The sequence below is a fragment of the Canis lupus genome, chromosome 17, assembly GCF_011100685.1.
Source record: "Canis lupus familiaris isolate Mischka breed German Shepherd chromosome 17, alternate assembly UU_Cfam_GSD_1.0, whole genome shotgun sequence".
Lineage (NCBI taxonomy): Eukaryota > Metazoa > Chordata > Mammalia > Carnivora > Canidae > Canis > Canis lupus.
Window position 1 is genome coordinate 6,413,177 of NC_049238.1, and position 25,007 is coordinate 6,438,183.

General features: G+C 44.8%; 1 protein-coding gene and 1 pseudogene across 10 annotated transcripts in view; both read left to right on the forward strand.

The window, feature by feature from the left end:
- The window catches only part of ASAP2 (ArfGAP with SH3 domain, ankyrin repeat and PH domain 2), a 173,440-nt gene that overhangs the window by 55,922 nt on the left and 92,511 nt on the right, over positions 1 to 25,007 (forward strand). For all 10 annotated transcript variants that reach the window (XR_005372048.1, XR_005372047.1, XM_038560732.1 and 7 more), the window contains exon 2: positions 5,596 to 5,668. Coding sequence is in view for 8 of the 10 variants with exons in the window: in XM_038560732.1 (XP_038416660.1) it covers positions 5,596 to 5,668 (73 nt within the window). In the remaining 2 variants the exon portion in view is untranslated. The remainder of the gene's footprint in view (positions 1 to 5,595; positions 5,669 to 25,007) is intronic.
- Positions 12,066 to 12,505, forward strand: LOC119869706 (annotated as a pseudogene).

The following is a 25,007-nucleotide window of genomic DNA, read 5'->3' on the forward strand; positions in this document are numbered from 1 at the left end:
CCTCATTGTTAAATCAGTTTGTAATCTTCATCTGTGCAGATCTTAGCTTGCGGCCACACAAAAACTGGCCTGCCATCAGGTATCCACCTGCTCCAGGCTCAGCTCCTCAGACTGTGAATTTGGCCTCACCATCCAGCATTGGGAGGCACGTGCCTCCATGCCAGAATGGACAGCCCTGTAGGCTCTGGAAACAAAGATGAACTTCAGCCTCCGAAGGGCAACAGGTCACACGGTCACCTCTGTGCTGAGCCCGGGGTGGGGTGGGGAAGAGGAGAGGACTCCCTCCCCGCAGAGGATGCCCGTGGCTTATGGGACTGCCCTACGGGATGGCACACAAGGGATCTGTAGGTACAGAGGAAGAGCATAAAGTGGGTGGCATGTTTAGAAACAGATTGTGTATTTCTGAGCAGCTCCTGAGAAAGGTGGCGAGACATGAGGAACTGGATTTTGTTTTTACAAAATGTTAATTAATTGTATTCTCCATGTTCATTCATGGCTAGTAGTTACTGTATTGGTTCCTTTTCCTGAAGAGGGAAAGAGTAAAGGGCTTTGTGTCCCCTCATGGGAGGGCTTCCCTTTCTCACACTGCAGCCCTCCTGGGAGCCACCACCTGTGACCATGACCATGACTGAGCCGTGGAGACTGCGAGGAGCTGCTTGCAGGAATAAATCAAAACCCGAGCCATTCGTGTAATGGTTCAGGGATCAAAAGAGATGCTTTTGGAGTGGTCAGAAACGATTGTTTATTTTCTTCTGAAATATCTGAGACACATCCCTACTGTCTTGTTTATGTGATAAATTTGCTCTGTGAAACTTGTTTTATAAACTAAAGGTCAGCTGCAGTGTAGGTCCTCAGAACTAATGGGATTTGGCCAGACTAGAGCTGTTGTGCTGTTCCCGCGTAGGCCCGCGTTGGCTATTCAGTCTTTGCCTGTGTTTATAGTTTTTAGACACACGTTCTGGCCAAGGCTACAGCCCTTTTCCCTTCTTCTAAGCGTGGGTAGATTTTGGGAGAGGAGGATATGGGCGAGTGCCCAGTCTGTTTGAAATCTCAGCCTGATTGGTGGACACCTTTGGTTTCTTGAGGCTCTCGAGTTGTGCTATTTATAATTATTTTAGGATTCCAGTGCTGTTTTTATATGTAATTGACGGAAGACTTTTGTAGCATTCATTCTTCATCAATCTGACTTCTCCTGACCAAGTTTAATCTTAATTATCTGCAAGTATGCATCATAATGAAGGGTTTGTTTTTGAGTGGGGAGGTAATTGCTTTTCCCTCTTGCAGTTTTAATTTAAAATTACCTCTACGCTGATCTCACCTTTATTTCCAGGCTCTTCTTAACAGACTGTAGAAAAGCAACAGTTATCGTTTATCCACTCTTTGCTGAGTTCAGGAAACAGCACATCCCCTTTAATAACAGGTAGAAGATTCCATATGGTGGCCTATTTTTACAAGACTTCTATGCAGGAAAAGATCAGGGAGGGGTGTGACACACAGTATAATGTGGGAGGAAATTTGTCAGAGTTCAGTGTTATGAAGCATATTTTGTCTGTGGTCGGCCTTCCACACTGAGATATATGACTACTCCAGTTGCCATTTGTCTCAGCACGATTGAGCAGGGGTGTAGACAGATTACTTTCTTCTCTTTTAGAGTGCCAGAGGCTGGAGAGCTCAAATCCGTGCAGGAGGCAGAGTAGATCTCTCTGACTACTCACAGACTTCTCTGTGAGGTGTGCTGCCCTGTACCCATCCCATGTGTCTTCCCAATCATGGGTCCCAGCTGCGTCCTTCACCTTTAGATATCCTTTCCCTAAGTCCACTTCCTGCCTGCTCAGATGCATTGTTCCTGCTGTGGCCTGAGTGACCTCAAGTGCACTCTCCCTTCTCCCCTGCTGGGAAGCCTTCGCTCAGCCAAACACCCATGGCAGCCTCTTGAGTCCCTGCCTGCCTTTCTGGTCTCAGGCTCACTTAGAACTGCCTGTTGAGTCCTGTTGTATGTCAGCTTTCTGCTGGGTGCCAGGGACACAGTGATGAGCAAGCTCCTGCCCTTACAGACCATTGAGAAAGGTAAAAAGAGACATAAGGTTAATTTTATTAACACTTAACCTATTATGTCCAAAATATTATGTTTAATGTGTGACACTGGCCATATTTCCACGCTTAATAAACATGTGTATCTTGTAGGTACCACATCAAGCAGCACGGGTCTTGAGCGGAGCAGGACAAATAGAAAAGCAGGTCATGGGGGTGCCTGGGGGGGCTCAGTCTGTGAGGTGTCCAACTTCTGCTCAGGTATAATCCTGGGGCCCTGCATCAGGCTCTTGCTCAGTGGAGAGTCTGCTGCTTCCCTTACCTCTCCCCTGGCTTGGGCTCTCTCTCTCAAATAAATAAAATCTTAAAAAAAAGAAAAGAAAAGCAGGTGATGTACGTGATAGGCCTGGACTTCTGTCTTTGTGTTTATTTAAGGGATTATCTTGCTAGATTATGAATTCCATACAGGCATGGGCATTGGCCCTGTTTTGCTCACCCATTTGTGTCTCTAATAGCTCGCTAAGTACTAAGTAAGTAGGTGCTCAGTAAATTTTACCAGACCAACTACCAAGTAAGTATGGGGTGCTACAGGAAATTTTACCAGACCAACTACCAAGTAAGTATGGGGTGCTACAGGAAAAGCCTAGGTGAGTACCTAGCCCATCTGAGAAGGCTTTCAGGAGGAGGACATGTCTCTAAATCAACTTGCAGAGTTGGAGTTGGAGCCAGAGTTGAACTAACGTGTCAAGAGGAGGCAAGAGAGCTTTTGAAGGAGAGAAGAGAGTGCACAGTGCTCAGAAGTAAAGAGGAGGAAGAAGGTTGAGGGGAGCTGCAGGAGTTCTTGTGAGGGAATCGTAGGGCACGGTTGGGGAAGGGGTCAAGAGATGGAGCTGGAAGAGCAGTGGGGGCCAGGTCACAAAGAGGTTTTCGAGCTGCACAGAGTTGATGCCCCATTCTGAGGATGTGCAGAAACAGCACCGGCTTCCTAGGCGGGGCGGGGCCCCTTGAACTTGTGTCCTGCATCTCTCTCCTGTGGGTGATGTTTTCTCTCTTCATACCTCGTAGCCCTTGGAAAGGGCTTCGTGAGAATCTTGGCTGACTTGTGTTTCCAGGTAGGCTGGGCCAGTGTTGGCATCTTCTGCTGTCTGTGGGAAGCTTTAGAAGGAGGAGCGGGTGTAATTACTTGAAGGCAGGTCAGAGATTGTTCTAGCAATTCCGGACCAAACTCTCCAAGCACTGGAGTAGATGCTGATTAGATCATGTATGTTTTTCGGTAATGGCCCTTCACCTGGGGATTGGGACCTTTCAGAGCTTTGATAAGTCATTGAACTTGTGTCTTTGTGAGAGTTGTACTCTCCGACACACTGTCGATAAAGCCTCAGGAGCTGGTGTTTCTGACATAGCCCTGAACAAATCCTGTCTTCTTCTTGTCACTGGCAGAACCCTGCAAGTCATCATATGCCCTGCAGGGTACTGTTTGCTGGGTGGCAGACTGAGAAGTAAAAGTTGGTGAGACTTCCAGAGAAGGAGTTCAACAGTGAGTTTCCTGGGTTATGTTCTGTTTCCACATCCCTTTTCCTATCCCAAGGGAAGGTCAAGAACAGACCAGAGATGACCTAGGAAAAGAAAAGCTAGTTTTCTACAAGAAATTTTGACTCTCTTGTGCCAGTTCTTACCTACCCCTTCCTACAATATGTCAGAAAATAATGCCTTTTTTTTTTAAGTAAGCTCCATGCCCAGCATTAGGGCTTGAACTCAGGACTCTGAGATTCAGAGTTATATGCTCTGCATCTGAGTCTACCAGGTACCCCAATAATGCTTTTTAAAATATAACTTGTCCTGGGTTGCCTGGTGGCTCAGTTAAACATCTGACTCTTGGTTTCAGCTCAGGTCATGATCTTGGGGAAGGAGTAGAGCCCCATGTTGAGCTCCATGCTCTGCCCAGAGTCTGCTCTTGAGATTTTCTCTTTCCCTTTCCCTCTACCTCTCCCCCTGCTTATGCTTGCTCTCTCCCTAAAATAAATAAATGAAACCTTAAAATATCACTTCTCCAGGCACCTGGGTGGCTCAGTCAGTTGAGCATCCACAATTCTTGATATCGGTGCAGGTCATGATCTCAGGGTTATGAGATCAAGCCCTGCACTGGGCTCTGTGCTCAGGGGGTCCTGCTTGAGATTTGTCTCTCCCTCTTCTCTGCCCCTCCCCCTGCTCAATCTCTCTCTCTCTCTCTCTAATAATAAATAGATTAAAAATCTTTTTAAAAATAGTCATTGTTGCTTTAGAATGGGACTTATATTGAAATTGGATTCAAGAGGTGATTCAGGGGTCACCTGGGTTAAGCTCCACTCTGGGCATAGAGCCTGATTAAGGTTTTCTCTCTCCCTCTCCCTTTGACCCTTCCCCCTGCTCCCCATTCGTCTGCTCTTATCTCTCAAAAAAAAAAAAAAAGTGATTCAGGAAGGCTGGACATGAAGGACTCTGCTGTTGCTCTGAGGTGGTGTGTTCTATCTGTGATGACAGTCGTTTGCAATTTTTTATGATTACAACTCCTGATAAGTAATAATGATACTATTGAGTGTCACTGTATACCAGATATTGGGCTGGCTGTTTCCCCTATGGTTCTTCAGTTCTTTGCAGTGACCCTGTCATGGGTGTTCTCACTGTCCCAGTTTACAAATGCCCTGTTCTTCCTGTCACAACTGAAAGTGACACATTGCTCTTCTGTAGTGTTTAATTGGCTTAAAGGGAAATTTTACCTTATAACTTTTGTGAAAGCTGAGCTATACTTAAAACTCCTAATTTGATTAGTTGTTGAGCAAATATTACTTGAGCACTTACTATGTGCTAGGCATTATAAGTGCCATATGCTGCTGCTGTGTAATGATTGGTCTGTTAAAGTGTAACACTAAGTGAAGTATAATAAAGGAATATTAAATACTTAAGTGAGTCTAATTAATCATTCAGCCTTGCAGAGTAGGTATTGTCACACCCTGGTTCTGGAAAAGAAACCTAGGCTAGGAGAGGATTTAAGAAGAACATGCCTTCTAACCTGAACAAATTCATGTCTGGGTGTTTGCAAATCCAGTGAGTTTGCCTTCCACCGGACCCTGCTGCTTCTGGGCAGGGAGGTCTTGCCAGGGTGGGGACACACTCATGGTAGATCTGCCTCACCACACCCTTGTCGTTCCTCTCCCTGCTCCCTGTTCTTTGCCTCTCTTGGGAAGGGGCACCTGGCAGGTGGGCACATGTCTGAGCCTTCCTTGTTTGCAGGGAGGACTGAGACCTGGTGGAAGTAGAGTCGGTCTAAGTTAAAACCCTTTTCACTGTAGAAGGTGGACGTCCAATGGGTAGTGTGGGCAGAGGTGGCTCACATGCTTCAAGTGGATGCAGCACCCATGGTTTGGGGATGACTCCATCTTCATGCCATACTGAGTATTTGTCCCAAAGAAACAGCTCCACAGGGGCCTCCAGAGTGGCTGTCACAGGCCATCACCTGGTAGTCATGATCTAAGCTCAAACACCTTGTAAACACCTTGTAATTAATACCACTTCTCTATGTTTTAGGCTTTGGACGTGGACCGGATGGTTCTTTACAAAATGAAGAAATCCGTAAAAGCAATAAATATCTCTGGGCTGGGTGAGTATGCATTCTTTCCTAGAGATTTCTTTGTGCACATCCTTGCATTAGCAATACTGATGCCATAATAGAGATCACCATTAATGAATAACCAGTTAAACCTTTTTTTCTAGGCTTGCAAATTATAAAGTTGAGTTGAATGTTTGGTTTTTAGAAGTGTGTTTTGTTTTGTTCATTGTCTAATTCTGGAATGGCAGTTCATCTGCCACCCCCCTTCCCCACCCTCCTACTATCCCATGCACTGCTTCCTGTTCTCTGAAGTGTAGCTGAGTTTCCCACCACAGCCCTGCATGAACCAGCTTTGTCTAACTGGTCGGCAAGGACACCAGCCTCATTCCTGCCTCTGTTGTTTGGTTTGTGTGTTAATCATGTTAGAATGGCCCTTCCGTTTCTCTCATCCAATGCTTGCCTTTCTTATTTGGAATGACAACATAAAAGCACAGTCAACTATTCAAAGTAATATCTGATCTAGACTAATAAACTTTCCTCTGACTTAAAGATTTCAGGCTGTGCATATGTGACAGGTCTGCCCCCTGCTCAAAACCTTACAGGTGATAGAAAATAATTTTTTAAAGTCATGAAATGACTATGTAGTTTTTCTCAGAAATAAGCTAGTAGCAGCCTTGGAGGTCTAAAGGTTGTAAGAGCTCCCAGAGACCTTGGAACCAGCTGATGGACTGCAGAGAGTAAGTCTGGCTCCTGGGAGAGCACACCACCTGTCGAGTGCGACAGAAACACTCCCTTTGCCCTCAGCTGCTGGCTAGGAGGAGGAGGGGCCCCAAGAGGAGGGCTCTGTGCCTACAGAAGCAGTTAGGCCACTGGATCACCCTTAGGTGTTTCCTTTCATGACAGTAGCAACTGGAGTAGAAGGACAGAGAATGCCATAAGTGGTCAAAAGGAGGGAGGGGTGCGGAACGGTCTGGAATGCCTGTTGTGCCCAACCCTGCCCCCACCCCAGTTCTGCTGTTGTGAGCACCAGCTCCAATAACTGCATTTGCCTCCCCCAGGGAGGGCTCTGCAAACCAAGATTGTGACGAGGCCAGTAGGAAATCTCAGCTACAAATTTGGTATTACATCAGGAATGGCAAATATATTTAGTAACAGATTAACAAAAGATGTGCAAAAACTCTATATTGAAAACTACCAAATGCCACTGTCAGAATTAAAGATAAACGAGGCATATATGATATATGTGGGTTGGAAGACTTGATATAATCACAATGTTTGCTCTCCCCAAATTGATCTTAAGTTGCACCACAATCCTAATCAAAAGTCCTCCAGGAGAAATTGACAGGCTGATTCCAAAATGTATATGGAAACACACAGGACCTGGAATATCCCAAGCAATCTTAGGACAGAAACAGGTTGGAGAACTTAAACCATCTGCCTTCAAGTCTTGTGAGACAGGAGTGGTCTAGACTGTGCTGCCAGCGGGGGCCAACAGGAGATCAGTGGAACAAAAGACAGAGTCTAGATATAGACCCTCACTTAGATGTGTCTGACTGCACAGTTGCCAAGGCAGTCCTGTGGGGAGACGAGGGTGTTTCTAGCACATGGTACTGGAAGAACTGGATCTTTCCATCAGAACAGCCCTCTCTCTCACCCCACACAAACAGTACTTTGAAATGGGTCATAGATTCAAGAGTAAAAACTAAAACTCTAAAGCTTCTTGAAGAACACATAGAAGAACATCTTTACAACATGGGGGCAGCCAAGGCTCCTTAGAAAGGACACAGAGGCAATAGCATAAAAGAAAAAAATTGACAAATCAGACTGCATCAAAATGAGACACTTCTTTGCACTCAAAAATGCTGTTAAGAAGAGCCTAACATTTGATGCCCCCCCCCCAATCAAGACAGTGAAGAGCTTACACTTGAAGAAACGAAATTAATAGGGCAATCAGAACAGGTCTTTAAAATAATAGCATGTGATTAACATCCTTAAAAAAAGCAAGGGAGATATTTAATTACTAGAACTGGAAAAGATACTAGTGAAAAAGAACCAGTAAAAGGTGGGGAAGTAGAAAAATACATAATTGTTGAAATTAAAACTTGCTGAATGGCAGGCTGCACACATAGGAAGAGGGGATTAGTGAGGCCCCGTGTTGCTGGAACATGAGTTAAAGGAATGGACAGCGTAAAATAAAAATCCAGAGCCACAGAAAATAGATTCAGAGGGGTGAGTATTAGCATCCATCCAAAAAGACTTGTAGAAGAGGGAAAAGAAAATGGAAAAGGAGAAAGTTTTTAAAAGATAATAGCTGCCATATTCTCAGAACTAAAGAAAGGTTTAAGGGGCACCTGGGTGGCTCAGTGGTTGAGCGTCCGCCTTCAGCTCAGGGTATGGTCCCCAGGTCCTGGGATCGGGTCCTGCATCGGGCTCCCCGCGGGGAGCCTGCTTTTCCCTCTACCTATGTCTCTGCCTCTCTCTCTCTCTCATATGAATAAATAAATAAAATATTTTTTAAAAAAAAAGAAGAAAGAAAAGTTTAAGATCTCAGGTTGAGGAGCACCTGGGTGGCTCAGTCTGTTGAGCATCTAACTCTTCATTTTGGCTCATGTCATGATCTCAAGGTTGTAGGTTGAGCCCCATGTTGGGCTCTGCGCTGAGTATGGAGCCTGCTTGAGATTCTCTCTCTCTCTCTCTCTCTGCCCCTCCCCCACCTCTTGTATGTGTGTGTGCTCTCACTTGCTCTCTCTCTCTAAAAGAAATAAAATACTATCTCAGATTGAGAGAGTATACTGCATTCTAAGGAAAACATTGTACACACATGTACATGTACATATGCAAAGTGTGTGTGGCGTGTGTGTATTTATGTGTGGGTGGATATGTGTACATGATTCAGAACATATCCTACTATCTTGACCTCAGGGATAAAGAGAAAATTAAAAATTTCTCAGAAGGGGGAAAAACACATATGTAGGAAATGATTGTTTTAGCATTTTTGACTTTATAGTTTTTTTTTCTCTTCAGTTTCCATATTTTGTATGTTGTAATGTATTGATGTCAAATTGATTATACAGGTATTAAGTTGTTTATGGTTAAGTTCCAAATGAATGTGAAAGAAGTTCAGGAAAGGAAAGAGGTGGGAAAGACTCAAGTTGTTCGTGACCAAGCTTGTCTGAACCAAATTTGAAAACTTTTTGGATCTGGAGTTTGTGGTGCTGTTGTACTCTGGAGCAAATCGCTTAGCATGTATTAGCCCTGGGTTCCTTGTATCTGAAATAATCCAGTCAGGTTAGAATGCAGATCAGTGATTCTCAACCAGGATGATTTTGTACCCCCAGTTTGGTTACTAACACTTGAGAGGTATGTGTGCACACATGTGTGGGCGTGTGCACATACTATTGGCACCTTGGTGGTAGAGGCCAGGGATACTGCTAGAGCTCCTACAATGCACAGGAGAGTTCCAACAAAGAATTAGCTGAGCCAAAATGACAGTAGTGCCAAGGTTAAAGCCTTCAACTAGATGCTCTTCAAAGTCCTCTACAGTTTTTTGTTTTGTTTTGTTTTAAAGATGGTATTTATTTATTTGAGAGAGAGCAGGGGGTGAGGGAGAGGGAGAAAGAGATTCTCTAGCAGGTTTCCTGCTGAGCACCAAGCCCAGTGCAGGAATCAATCCCATGATCCCAAGATCATGACCTGAGCTGAAACCAAAAGTTGGATGCCCAACCAACCGAGCCACCCAAGCACCCCCAAAGTCCTCTGCAGTTTTTAAAAAACAAAACAAACCCAGAAACTACCACCATGCTTAGCTTGCAAGTGCATAAACATTGATCGGCTACCTTACAATTACTGATTTTATGAAAGAAGGAAGTACAATTAGTTTTCATTGAGTAACACATAACTAGATGTAAGCATATGTAAGAAATTATTATTTATTTAGAAGGAAAGTTCAAAGAGTATAAAACTCTTCACTTAACTCAGCACTGAACTTTGCTGAAGCAACTGTTTGAATATCCAAAAAAGTTGTCACCTGCCTCCAGCTCTTTTCGGGATAAAGTCAGGGTCGGGTGGTGCAGGGAGGTGTAATGATTGTTTGTATGTTTCTGAACACTTACACAAACCTTGTGCTTTCTGTACATTCTGCTAATCTTTACAGCCAACTGTCCTCATTTTACAAATGAGCCATCTGAGATCAGAGGGCTTACCATGTTCCCAGGATGCTCTGTGGATCTTGGCTTCCTGCTGGCCCTGGGGGCCGTGTTCAGGGGCCCGCTCTGTTTCAAGGCCACAACGTGTCTTCAGTGTGTCTGACTGACTGACTACCTTCGAGATTTCCAGAAATCACTCAAAGATGGATGCTTAATTCTTTTGACAAGCAACAGATTTCAAAAAGTATCTAAAAGGTTTTTTTTTTTTTCTTTTTTTAACCGTGTTCACTTGGCTTTTTGAGTTTAGAATTTAAAACTAGTTTAAAAGGGGAATATTTTATATTCTGATGAGGTTCAAGAGTGACTTTGAAGTTGTATGTCAAGAAGGCTGTTCTGATCAGAAATGAAAAGGAAGGATGGTGCTTCTCATGCAGGCATTGGCCATGTGACCACTGCCAGTCCTGAGAAGGACATGTGTGTCCTTGTAGGCTAACCCAGTACCCTGCCACGTGGCTTTAAACAAGCAAGCATAAAGGGAGGAGGTGTAAACACACTGGTGTCAGGAAGCTAGCCTGTACAAATTTAGTAACATTTTGGTCTAATCTGCCTTTCTGACCTATATTGTTGAGCGTGTGCCACAAACCTTCTTCCTTTACCTGCCCCAGAGTCGTTTCCTAAAATACAGCCTAGTGATGTCACTCTTCTCAAAACTTCACAGTGTTTTCTCATTAGTCACTTTGGTGTTCAAAGGTGAGTTCCAGAGCCTGGGAGAGATGGGGAGGGCCTGCGTGGGCTCGAGAATTGTAGGGAAATTGGGGTCAAGCACAGGTGACCCGGTGTCTATTCCTGCAGGACTGGTTGGAGACTTCAACCTGCCCCTGGGGATTATGAAAGGAGCTCTGTCTTAGCCTTTTCCAGATTGATTTGCTTACAAGAGTGCCATCACCTCCCTTCATCAATTCAACATAAGCCTTGGTTGGCTCAGGAAACATGGCAGAACTCCAGAGGCAGCTGAGCCCCTTGTACCCCCTCAGCCCCAGGCTCCCTGTCCAGGGGGCTCTTCCAAGTCTGTGCCCTTCTTGGAAATAATTTGCAGTTCCCCCAGTACATGTCATTCTGTGCTTTCTCCCTCTGCATTTGCTCTTCTGTCTGCCTGCAAGGGCATTTTGCCACTTTATTGGAGGAAACGGAGGCTTAAGGAAGTTGAAAGGCTGGTTCTGGAATTTTTAACATCGCACTTGGAGCACCCAGCCTGTGACTTCCTGAGGCGCCGCACAGCAGGCTGACTGTTAGCCTGCCTTTGGGGGTGGGGGTCTCCTTTTCTGTCATTTTTTTACCCATCTGATAGATGTTGCCAAGTTTGAGTTATCATGAGGCCCTGAGTCTGAATTATTTTAAAGTTGGAATACTGATCCTGAAGCCTTTATTTCAGAGCAATGGTGCCTGCTTCAAAGAAGTCACCTTCTCTGGTGACTTCTAGAGGAAACCCCATACCTTTTCCTGTGATGTCGCTGACGCAATTCACAATATTTTTGTAACTCTTCTCTAGAACTGCTTTTAGTAAGCACATTCTTTTGAATATTGTTGGTAGAGGAGTGTGAGGATAGATGAAATTTTTTCAGAACTAGACATCAGAAATCAGTGGGGCATATTCAGGAAGGGATTAGCTGCGGGTGACCACAGTTGGTCCGGAGCATTGTGGGTGTACACTCATTCTGTCTCTGAGGAGGTTAGTTCCAAGAGGACGCCCATGTGGTTTGATCGTGAGAGTGTTTAATGTCCTAAGGCAACTGCTTGCATAGGAAAAGCACTCATTTCACATATGATTAAAAGAACAGAAAGGATTTAGCATTTATGCCTTATATTGCCACATACCTTTCCTGTCTTGTGTTCCTTTGTTTCTCTGAGATTGGGATTTTTCTGCCCACTTTCCTGATTTGTCATGGATTGGCCCCATCTGATCTTTGACTGATCTCTCGCTGTCTCCAGTGTCTCTCTGCTCCAGGCTGACTGACCTCCCCCTGCTTCATGAGCATGTCACGACAGTATCTGTCCTTGTACACTGTCTGCCATCCAGCCCCACTCCTGGTCTGTCCCCACATGCTCTCCTGTGTCAGGCCCCTGTTAAAGACCTGCCCCTTCCTCACCCACATCCATCAACCCGACACTTGACATGGCATTAACCTTCTTTACTCTCTTATATTTTCTATGGCTACTCTGACAATTTACCACAAACTGAGTGCCTTAAAATGACAAATTTATTTCTTTCCTTTGTGGCCATCACTGAAGCCCCAGTGGCCAAAATGAAATTTAACCCCATTGTGACATCTGATGGGAGCAGAAACCATAAAGGGTATTTCAGTGCATTTTCCCACATTTGCAGGAAGGTTATGTCTTCCCCTCTTTCCAAAATGCTGAGCCAGAAGTATAGTGTTCGAGCCATGCCCATCCGAAAGAATGATAAAGTAGAGGTTGTGTGAGGACGCTCCAAAGGTCAGCAGATTGGCAGAGTAGTCCAGGTTTACAGGAAGACATATGTCATGTGCACTGAGCGGGTACATATGGTGTGAGGTCAAATGGAGCAACTGTCCATGTGGGCGTTCACCCTAATAAGGTGGTGATCCCTAGCCCAAAACTGGACAAAGACCCCAAAAAGATCCTGGGATGTAAAGCCGAATCTCGTCAAGTAGGAAAGGGAAAGAGCAAATATAAGGAAGACACCATTGAGAAGATACAGGAATAAAGTAATCTTATATACAATTTCCAATAAAAACTGTTACAATGAAAAAGAAGCAGACAGATTTATCTCATGGCTCTGGAGACCCCAAGTCCAAGATGGGTCTCGTGGGCTAAAATGATGGTGTTGGCAGATCTCCTTCCCAGAAGTCCAGGGGAGAGCACTTCCTTGCCTTTTCCAGCTGTTAGAGGCCAACTGTGTTCCTTGGTTTATGCCCTTCCATCTTTGAAGCCAGTAATGGCCAGTAGAGTCTTTCTCACACTCTGTTACTGTGACTCTGTCTTGTTCTGCACAGGCTGCTGTAACAAAATACCCAGACCAAGTGGCTTAATGCAGACATTTGTGTCTCATAGTTCTGGAGGCTGGAAGCCCAAGGTCAGAGTGTCAGCATGGCTGGTTGTGATGAAGGCTCTCTCCCTAGCTTGCAGACAGCCGCCTTCTCATCGTGTCCTCACATGGTGGAGAGAGTGGGCTCTTGGCCGTCTTTTCTTGTAAGAGCATTTAGTCCATGCTGAAGAGCCTCACCCTTATGATGTCATCCAAACCTAAGTATCTTCTAGAAGACCTCCCTTCACCACACTGGAGGATGGTGATGGGGGAGGAGGAGCACAACACAGTTTTGTCCATAGGGGATACTGACTCTCCTTCCTCCCTCTTGCACAGGTAAGAACCCTGCGATCACACTGGGCCTGACCCCGGTGATCCAGGATAATCTCCCCATCTCAGATTCAGCTGATGAATAACTTGAATTTCATATGCAACCTCATTTCCCATTTGTCAGGTAGCAGAACATCTTTACAGGGCCCACACATCAGGATGTGCATATCTTTGGGGTGGGAGGGGACATTATTCTGCCTTCCACACCTTACCTCTAAGTTCTGAGTTTTGCAGTTGAATCCATTTTGACTCTTTTACTCAGCCAGGAATGAAAAAGTGAGTACCTAATACACAGGTCCTACTTACTCTTTAAATATTGCTCTTTATTATTCTCTAGCAGGTGTATGTCTGTTGATCTTTGCTCCTTAACTAGATGGCAAGCCCTTGAGGTCAGGGACTAATTCTTGGAGGCAGTGTAGTTCAGGGTAAAGAGCACTTAGGTAGTAGAATGCAAGAAGCCTGGAATAGAAGTTGGTGTGCCACTCAAAAAGCCTGTCACGGGAAAATAATCTTTCTGAGCCTCAGTTTCTTCACACGTGAGATGGGAATATTAATATTTTAAACTGTTGTTAGTGAAGATTAACTGAGATAGTACAGGACAGAAGTGGCAGATGGGGTTCAGGGCTCAGGTGAGCATGGCAGCGGCATGTATGCTTGCTGTGCGTTCCATGCAGTGGCTAGTGCAGAGGCTAGCAGATCCATAGTCGGTGCCCCAGAATTGTCATTCCTGTGTTTCTGCTGCAAGTTCTTAGACTGTCCTCTTCGTGTCGAAGAGAGAAACATAAAACTTTAGGTGTAATTGGTGCACTTGTGGCTGACTCCTCTCTGCTGCTATGTGAGGATTTATATAGATTTATGTAGAAGGGGGATTTGCGGTGCCTTAGAGCTACCAGCTGTGTTTTTACAGCCTGTGAGCTACGGCTGGTTTTTTACCATATTACCAGGTACCTACACAGTAACCTCAATACTGCCTCTTGGCCTGCAGAGCCTTTAATATTTACCCTCTGGGACCCCTGGGTGGCTCAGCGGTTGAGTGCCTGCCTTCGGCTCAGGGCATGATCCCGGGGTCCTGGGATCGAGTCCCACATCAGGCTCCCCACAGCGAGCCTGCTTCTCCCTCTGCCTGTGTGTCTGCCTCTCTCTGGGTTTCTCCTGAATGAATAAATAAAATTTAAATAAGTAAATAACATCTTAAAAAATTAGATTATTCTCTGGCTTTTTTTTTATTTTTAAAATTTTTTAAGGTATTTATTTATTTATTTATTTATTTATTTATTTATTTATTTATTTATGATAGTCACAGAGAGAGAGAGGCAGAGACACAGGCAGAGGGAGAAGCAGGCTCCATGCACTGGGAGCCCAATGTGGATTCGATCCCGGGTCTCCAGGATCGCGCCCTGGGCCAAAGGCAGGCGCCAAACCGCTGCGCCATCCAGGGATCCCTATTCTCTGGCTTTTTAGGAAAAAGTTTGCCAACCTCTGCATGAGGGTAGTGGTTCTAAAATGTCAGAGTGCCCAGAATCCCCTGGAGGTCTTATTAAAACACAGGGTGCTGAGCACCTCCATCTTTATAGAGTTTCTGGTTCAGTAGGTTCAGGAAATTCCCAAGTGACACTGCAGCTGCTCCTGGCCTGTGAGAATACTATTCCACACAGCACATGTGTACACACACACGTGTAACTTGAAACATTGGCTGAAGCCAAAAGGGTATCATGTGTGTCCCCACAGATACAAAACAATAGTTTTCTTACACAATAGCAAGTATATTACATTTGCTCTCATTTTTCAAAGAAGATGACAGTCCATCTAGGTGTGTTTTCTAGAACATCTTAATGCAGGTTTGCAGAAGCCGTCATTATAATGGTTTGTGGAGAGACGGTGTCTACAATAATTTTTTTCGCTTATAATAAGCTGCTATCTGATGTCTTAAAAACATACAGTTTATATTTGTTTTGAAACTTTTATTAGTCTAAAATATCCCAAGCTCTGTCTCAGCCCAAAGATACTCTCTCTCTCCCTGCGCCCCCGCCCTCCCAGAAGTCGAAGCTGACATTTTTTAGCTGTTTGACATATCAGTGGGTGGAAAAACTCATCTTTATCAAAAAGGAAGTAACGGAAGACTTTCATTTTCACTTCTCTAGAATTACTGTATCTTAAAGATTTGGTGCAGCTCTTCTCACTGAGAGAGGGATATCTTCTTTTCTCTGGAGCTGAATGTCCTAGAGTAATTGTCACATCCTTGAAATGAGAAGTATAAAGAAAGAAATGCTAATTTTCCTGTAAGCCCTTACCATCTTCCCCTTATGGAAGAAAATGAGAATTTAGTAATTTTGTGTGTTTTTCTCCCTTTATTTGCAATGCTAATTAGATATAGCTATTAAATTAATACAGAGAATACAGAGAATTTTTTATATTATAGATACATAATTAGGATAGAACAGTTTGAAAGAAATCTGTGCAGTAGCTTAGGAAGTGACATTCCATTGTGCATGAAGAAGGTACTATATCTGGCCTGATTTTCTATCTGTTACATGAGAAAAAGAACTAAATCAAATAATCCCCTGTGATTGGCATGAATAGGATGCAACTGGTATTCTACTACTTTGCTGGTACATTGAAAACCAGGACATGGAATTTTTAAAAAGTGGTTTGATGGTTCATGTCAAGAGAAATAAAATTCTTTATGTGGGAAGATGCACAAAGATGCTCATTGCATTGTCCCAGTGCTTCCTCACAGAGAAAACTTGAAAGCCTCCTATAACTAAATTAGGATATACTACTTGATGGAATTATGGTTATGTAGCAACATGAAAAAAAAATGCTTATGATGACATTTTCAGACTAAAAACTCAAGATACAAAATATATATTGCTGTGTCTGTGATCAAAAGAAGTAGATCATGATAAATGATAAAAGAAAGTGCTTCTGTATTGATGTTCATAATGTGAGACTGGAGGCATAATAACAGTAATAAAAATCTGACACCTATGAAGTACTTCTTGTACGGCAAGCACTGTGCTAGATAACTAGTTTACATAAGTATAATCCTCACAATAACTCTGTGGGTTAGGTACTATCAGCACCTCCATTCACAGATGAGGTCAGTGAGGCACAGAGAGGTCATTGCCCAGGGTTGTCGAGCTAGGAACTAGAGATTCACAGCCAGACTTGCCTTTCTATCTCTGCTTTTGTCCATGGCAGCACAATTCCTAGTGCACAAGGCACCGGGTGTGAATGAGGGTCCACACAGCAAAGAAGGACCAAGCAGTAAGGCTGTGGGGCTGTCCTGGATATCACCTAGCTGAGCCATGGTGATCCTTTTTGGAAAAAGTCCAGGTGGTTTTGATTGATCACAACTTCAGTATGAACCAGTATGTGAGAAGCTCAAAGGTGAATCAGGTGACTTAGGGGAAGTATGTTTTTTTAAGAAAAAAAAAAAAAAAAAAAAAAAGGTGGTTACCCCACTATTGAGTTATAAGCAACATTTAAAAAAAATTTTTTTTATTTATTCATGTGAGACACACAGAGAGAGGCAGAGATGTAGAGAAGCAGGCTCCCTGCAGGGAGCCTGATGCGGGACTCTATCCCAGGACCCTGGGATCATGACCTGAGCTGAAGGCAGACGCTCAACCATTGAGCCATCCAGATGCTCCATAAGAGCAACATTTTAAGAGGGACCTCAAAATCTTAGAGCTAAAAACCTCATTGTAGGAGGACATTGGAAAGACCCAGGACTTCTTAGCTAGGGAGGGCATATCTAAAGGCATTCTCTAGGATGAGGAAGTGAGGCATACCATCTGTTCCTCTCTGGAGGGTAGTTTGATGGGAGCAGGCTTTGACTCAAACATGAGAGAGAAGTGAGCTGGCCTTTGGAAGGGTTTCAGTAGAGGTGTGGTGCCCCCTTCTCTACAGAAGTTGTAGGGTGTGGTGGGGTCATGGACTCTGAGACCTTGAGATGTCTTCCACTTACAAGCCTCTGAGATGCTTGTGGTCTCCTTCCTGCTGGTTAAGAATAATAATTGGAATTTAGATGAGTAACTTGTGGAATCCTGTCAGCAGTGATCAACATATTAATTGTGAAAGGGTAGCTAATTGGAAGGAACACTCAAATTTGTGACATAGAGTCCCAGGTATTAACATGAATTGTACTTAGGGTCGTCATATTTATTGGGTGGGGAACTTTTAAGCTCATCTAGGCTAGGGTTTTTTCACCTGGTATGTAGAGTCTGCAGACAGGCTTAAGGGGTCTGTGCATCCCAAAAATTGTATAGGAAATTATGTAAAGGTACTTTTTCCTGGAGAGGTAATCTGAAACATTCTTCTGATTTTTATTGGTGCTGTGATAAAGAAAAAAAATTAAAGAACCAGTGATCTAGCTAAACCCCCCATGTTTTACAGATGTGATACCATCAGAGTTGACTCTGCCTTATTTACTGTAAAACATTGACTACATTATTCAAAGAGTATCCAAACCTCCTTCCTCATCTATAAAATTTCCCAGAGTTGTAGAGGTGAAAGGTTGTGTGTGCGTGTACATGTGTGTATGCATATGGTGGTATATGTGTATGTCTCTAAAATCTTTCCTGCCTGACTAGCAGCTGTTACATGAGGCTTGGAGACCAGTGATTTTTTGAGGCTGCTTGTCCCGGGGCATGAAGACTCCCATGGTCTTTTCTCTTGGTCCGCTGTGCTCTCAAAGAAGTGGGGCAGGGGGAAGTCTGGTGAGCATCTGTAAGTAATGGAAATTTTATCCTTAGGGAGGAGGAGGCAAAAATAAAGGGGAGAAAGACTGAAGGCAAGTGGCAGTGACAATGCAGTCTCTGGTGCGGTCGGGCAAGCTCCTGCGCCAACAGAGGGCATCTGTGTAGTTGGACATTAAGTTTCTACGAGCCAATAGTCCGCAGTTAGCACATGTTGATTTACTGCCCCACTTTCCATGCTTTTAACCTGGGGATTCCAGGCTAAAGGAGAGCCTTGCCAGCCCTTCAGCTGGAGCCTCTGCCTCCTTCTCCGATTCGGCCATAGAGCAGCCCTAGGATGGGAAGTAGCTCTTTGGTTAAGGAGAATCTGGGCTGAGTCAAGCTGCTGGCTGCTCAGCTTGAATCTCCTGGACCAGATTCTGAAGGACGAAAGTCCTATAAGCTTTACCTCCTCCGAGAAGCCTTTTCCATCACCAGCCCCAGAAAATGTACTCTCTTCCTCCTATCAAGCTTCAGTTCTGCCTCCCGTAACGTGTATCGTGGAGCACTGTTCGTGCACATTTATTGTTCTTGCTCAATTGTGCACTCGCAGTTACCAGGCTTTATCATCTTTGTCCCCTCCAAATCTGGCTTCCTTAAATGGAAGTCTTATCATGTCACTCTGTGGCCTTTTAGGGGCCCTCTGTCACCTGGGATTGCAGTCCTTCATCTGGCTCCCACTGGCTGCTCCCCATGCTCTGGCCACACCTGGTCTACCCCTGCCTCCCCACCCCTGAGTCCCCAGTGTCATTTTCTTTGCAGCTGTCATCTCTGCACCGAATTGACTGGCATATGACTTTTTCTCACACAGAAGCTTTGCTGCTTGAGGCGGGGGCTCTGCTTCATGAATTCTTGTGTTCATTAGTGCTTGTTGTGGAAAAGGCTCTCAACGTGGTTAGATTTTTACCCTTTGGTAGCCAGGAATAATGTTCTTGCCTGATAGTGGGTATTCGGGAAATAGAGAATGAGTACACACAAGTGAATGTTGATAGGTTTTCTGTACTCTGAGCCTATAATCTAAAGTGACAAAAAGGACAGCATAAAAAAAGACCTCATCTAGTAGTCTCTGATCTTCACTCCCTCCTTTTCCTCCCGAACGTACTTTTGTGAGCCAGGGGGTGGGGTGGGGGTGGGGGGGGCATATATGGAGGCAATGGGCCTGTGTGGAGTTCATCACACAGACTTCCAGCTGTCACTGTGTTGTTAGTAATAGAGGGCAGGATCAAAGAGAATGAGGTGATCTCAGACAAAAGTGTTCATGTTTCAGTAGCCAGCCCACACCTTGACCTTAATTAATAACTTCATTGCTAGCTTCCTGTGCTAGATATCACCAGATGGGATACATCCATGAGCATCTCCACAAGGATGGGTGGTTTCCTGGACGCCAGGGTGGCTCAGTGGTAGAGCATCTGCCTTTGGATCAGGGAGTGATCCCAGGGTCCCAGGATCGAGTCCCACATTGGGCTCCCCGCAGGGAGCCTGCTTCTCCCTCTGCCTGTGTCTCTGCCTCTCAATGTGTGTCTCTCATGAATAAATTAATAAAATCTTCAAAAAAGAAAAAAAAAAAAACCTGGTGGTTTCCATGAGGTCAAAGGGGATGCCCCAGGAAAGGGTTAAAGGACTGACTTTTGAAAATAGGAAAGAGCCCCGTATGTTGGAGAAACTCCCAAGGGAGAGACCATGCTTCCTCTTGTCCTGAGTGTGAGCCCAGGGATTATAAAATAGGTTTCTCATCAAACCCATTTCGATTTGTAGGTGCCTGTGTCTTTTCAGAGATGATGCAGGTAAGTACTCAGGTTCCAAAGGCTGTCTCTATCATGTCACCTTGCCCAGGAGAGGCTTCGGTGGAGAAAGACAGATTGTAATATCCTCAGCAGGCACAGAGAGCCAAAATTATCCAGCCAGAATAGCTGACACTTCAATTTATTTTTATTTATCCTTTATGTTGTTTTCTGATTATAAAGATGATATGAGCTTATTTTAGAAAATTCAGAAAAGCAGTAGCACAAAGTCATGGCTGCAGGCGGGTCCCACTCCCTGTGGGACAGGTGTGTTCCTGGCCTGCAGCCCTGCGGGATAGTGGTCAAGGCCTGGCCAGTCAGAGCTGTGCCCCCCGGGCTAGCTGCTCCTGCACCAGAAGGATGCCCACTGGGAGAGGATACAGGGCTGCATAGACGCGGGCTGGTACCTGGCATACACCAGCTACGCTGTTGGAGTGCTTGCTATTTTTACCACCACTTAGCATTTTGATGGATTTTCCTCAGCCTCTTCTCTACATTTTAACTTCTTATAAAGTTGAGACTAAATATGTGGTTTTGTATCCTGCCTTTTTTCCCCCTGAAACTTGAGTTCTGTCCTGAACGTATTCCTACTCCATGATTTCAAAAGTCTGCTGAATATTCCATTTTGTAGAGATAGATATTCACCCATTTCCACACTGTTGGCACTTGATACACTCAGTTTTCACTCTTCACAAATTATTTTGCACACACATCTCTGATCACCTAGATTATATCCTTAGAATGCATTTCCAGAAGTAGGATTATTGGATGGCAAAAATGTTTTAGATGTTTGATACAGATTAGCAGATGGTGAACTGAAAGGTTTTCATCTGGGATGATTCTGGAAATAAAGCTCTAAAAATGGTTTTCTCCCACGGGACAGAAGATCACAGGGCACAGATCCTATTGGAAACAGGGATTAGCTTTGACTTGAAGCGTTGTTCTCCCAGGAGCCCCTGCTCTCCAGTTTAGATGCAAAACCAGGTGATGTATAGGGCCGCCAGTGTGAGTGGAGATGGTCTCCTTGATGTTCACTTGTGCAGATTATCCTGACATTAGAATTGTGGCACACAGTCAAATAGTAATCACCATGCTATCTCAGGGGTATCTTTGTAAAGCCTCTACTGTAGAGAACATCCGTCTCTTCTTAAACGCACTCTTGGCAGAGCTGTCTGTGTGGGTGGTTGGTATGTGTGGTGTCAGCAGAGCTTTGCCTCAGCCGACCCCTGAGAGGCCGGTGGTCCAGCCAGGAGCAGGTGCTTAGACAGTCCTAGTCAAGGTGACCTACCTACTCCCATCTCTCCGGTTGTAGCCTGTGGTGTGTGGGTCACCAGTGCACATGTTTGGCTGGGAGACTGGATAATTACGTTAGCCCAGAGCGCAGAGTAGTGGCTGTGTGAAGAATGTTGGAGGGCTGGGTGTCAGGAGACCAGAGTTCTCATTCCAGCTCTGTTGCAAACCTGCCATATGAACTTGAGCATGTCGGCACCCTCTCTGAGCTTTGGTTTCCTGTCTGTAAAGAGAGGAATCTGGATCATTTCCCATTGCAACTGAAAAGACCCAGTGGTGGGTATGGATGGCTGTGAGGAGGATGGCCCATGGGGCCCGTGCTGCCCTGTGATGGTTTAGAGAGCTGCATGTAGGCAGGGGCTTTTCACCCATGAAAGCATTCACAGCCTCTGACCACATGGGGCTCCACGCTGCTTCCTGTTCCTTCTCTGGAAATTCCAACCTGATCTTGGAGCCCCATTTCACATGTCCCCTTCTTGGCATCTCTGAATCCTCAGCACCTGGCACATTGTAGGCCATCAGTGGCGTGGGTTAGTGTGTCTTTCCCTAGATGTCAGTGACCATGAGCACACTAGTCTGTGTCCCACCCCAGCATGTGGTCCTCCCCTTTGCAGAGTTGGAAGTGATGAATGAAATATCTGAGGTGGAAGTGAAGCTTGCTTGAAGATGAATTGGCTGTGGGACCACTTTTGGCAGGTGCTGCGTCCATGGCTCGCTTCTTCCCTGTGTGGGAGTAAAGGGTCTGTCCTTTGTCCTTCCTGGGTCCAACTGTGTTTGCTTGAACTATACTCACTGGGCCTTCTCCTTGATAGCAAGTTTAAAAAAATAAATAAATAAATAAATAACTGAATCAAGCAAACTAAAGAGTACATGATAAAACCAGTTCTTCTAAATTCAGAATTTAGCCAGCTTTCTGGCTTCCTAATGGATTTGTCAGTGCGAATCTCTCTTTGCATTCCTCCGATTGGATTGGTGGGAAGTGTGACTTCGGGCGGTGAGGTGTGGGAAGTGGAAGGTCTGCAGGGTTAGAACTGAACAGAAACAGGGTCTTTCTTGTCCTACCGTGGTCTCAGGGACTTGGATTCTCATTTTCCTAAATCCTTCCCACATCAGAGACTTTTGGATCTGAATCATTAATGAGAACCCAAGTTTAAGATATATTTGAACAACGGGGGAGGCAAGAGAGCTCTTTTTAGAAAAACAGCTTTCAACAATTTTGTAAATAAAAGCTGATAGACCAGTTTGGGTTCTTTCCAGAAGATTTATTCCCAAGCTATTTATTTCAGGTTCCTATTTTAAGTTTGTTTCTGGCAAAAGAAAAAAATAAAGGCACTCAATTACTTTCTGTTCTCTAGTAGGAAAATCTCAAACCTTGGGCAATCTGGAGCAGTGGGTCAATCAGTGAATGTATAAGTTATGGAAGGTTTACTGTTCTTACAGTGGACACCATGCTGGGTGTTTCAGGAAGATACGGAGAGTTACAGCACTGTGGTCTTTATCAAGAAGCTAACAGATTTGTTTGCAGGAAGAAACCCTGACTAGATCAGCATGAAGAGGTTTCCACTGACCCAAGTTGAAACAGCCTGAGCATCAGAAAGTAAAGACTGCAGTGGACCAGGACATTTTAAATATAAATATAAGAGGTCATGGAGTTGATGATGAGCCCAAAACGTTGTCGATCATGACTGGGGTGTAGGAATCAACACGTTATTTCAATGATTTGTATGGAAAAGAATTTTTAAAACCATAACCTATAGCAGCAGGTAGTCTGTTGAAAAGCCCAGGAGGAGGGATGATGGGAAGTTTGTTCCTACTTCTTGATGCTGGAGTGTGGAGTCTTGCTGTTTCTCCTCTGGGTCAGGTTCGCTGACTACCACTGAAGACAAGACAGGTTCCTCTTTCCCAAGGTGACCACCGGCTAGGAGGCAGCCTGCAGAGTGAACAGAGGGTGGATTTGACCCCTGCCCCATGTCTTACCACCTGTGTGATCTTGAGCAAATCCTGTAACCACTATGAATTCCACTGAATTTATTCAGAAGACAATAGGGATGATAATATTAAGACCTCATGATGTTACCAAGTTAAGTTTGAATAAAGACTTACAGGCCACCTGACAGGCATTAACTGAAAGGGAATTCCCTCCTGCTACCCTTCAGGTGATGGTACGTGCACTTTTTGGGGGGGAGGGGGAAGCACCATGTGACTCCCAAGGCGACTTAGGCCTCTGCATTCCTATTTCTCTCACCCGGTGGTGTGACCTCAGCACCAGATGTCTGCTGTGACTGTCACTCCCAGAGCCACACCAGAATTACCCACATCTTAACCACCAGCTTTGAAATAGTTCTAAAAGAGCATGTGGTTGGAGAGGGACTGCCCTTCACTGTTAACCCTGTGTGCTAGAATTCTAGCTGGCGTGAACTAGGAGGCATACCTGACCCAGCTCTGAAATGGAGTTTTAGAAATCTAAAACTTGTGCACCTGGTTTTGGCGAGGTGAGCTGTTTTTGTTAGTGGGACAAACACCAGTACAGAGCAGAACAGTGGGCCTTGGGGTGAGATGCACATGCTGGCCTGTGTCCCAGGACAAGTTTTCTGGTCTCTTTGAGCCCTGATTTCTTTTCACCACGATGAGAAATAATGTGTGTATCTTGTAAAGTTGGTGTGAGGTGTAGAAAAAGCCTATGTCCATGCTTCATAGAAATGACATCCATGCTGCTCTTAACTCCCATCTGTGCTGTTGTTTAATTCTTACCATAACCTTGTGAGTAGCTCACGGCGGGTCTCTGACTTCCACGTGGCTCAGACATTTGGTCATTTACTCACCAAAGTCACATACTTCCTGGAAAGCATAGACTAGAGCTCTTCCCATTCTGGCACGCATCCTTCAGGGCCTGTGTGTGTATCTGTCTTGTTTGCAGAGCAGGGTCTCGGAAATTCATTTAATTTAGCCACAGCTCTCAGGTCCTTTTCTGAAATGTCAAAGGAAAAAAAAACAAGGAAAAGGGCTCGGACAGTGAAATTAATTTTCTCTTGTGTTTGTCAGACCCATGTGGGCATCCCCTCAGGCCACCCCCGGAGGTCTAGGCCAGAGCACCTCCCTGGTGAGACAGGCTGCCACACCATTCACAGATTGGAGGGATCTGGCTCAGGGTCACGGGGTGCCCATCACAAACACATGTTCCCCTTGTTTGCCTGGGTTATCGGGCCCAGGAACTGGATTGGCTGACAGTGGTTTTTTTTTTGTTTTGTTTTGTTTTTGACAGTGGTTTTATTTACCTAAGTAGGAATTTGGTGGTGTTCGCATGCAAGTTGACATAGCACATCTCTGTGCTCTGTTGTGCCTGCAAAGTAGTTGTGTTACGTTTCTAGTTGAAATGAGGAAAACGTGGAAATCAGGTGCCTGATGCAAACTAGAGTTGTTTTATCACAGACTGGCTGGATTCATTTAAAAATGTCGGGATCCCTGGGTGGCGCAGCAGTTTGGCGCCTGCCTTTGGCCCAGGGCTGGATCCTGGAGACCCGGGATCGAGTCCCGCGTCGGCCTCCTGGTGCATGGAGCCTGCTTCTCCCTCTGCCTGTGTCTTTGCCTCTCTCTCTCTCTCTGTGACTATCATAAAAAATTTTTTAAAAAATTAAAAAAAAAAAAGATTATCAAATCTTAAAAAAAAAAAAAAAAAAGTCTGACCCAGAAGAGAGGGGATTATAGTTAACCACATTAATTTACTAGAATTACCAGTGTTCCCCCACCCCACCCCGGGTTTCTGAATCGGAGATCTGAGGCAGGATGGTGGCTTCCACAGCCTGGTGAGATCCATGTATGATTTGATGTCCATCAGGGGTTGGGAACCACTAAGCTGGAGACCCAGAATCCAGGTTTTCATGCGTTAAAGGTGCTGTTTTAAGGCATAGTGATAGTAAAATGCCCTCAGAGAGATGACAAGGGTTCACTTTTTGTTGTTATTTAGACAACATGTATCTTGTATTTTAGGTGCAAAGACAAGTAAAACTTAGTCCCTGTCCTCTAAACACTTCTAACATCGAG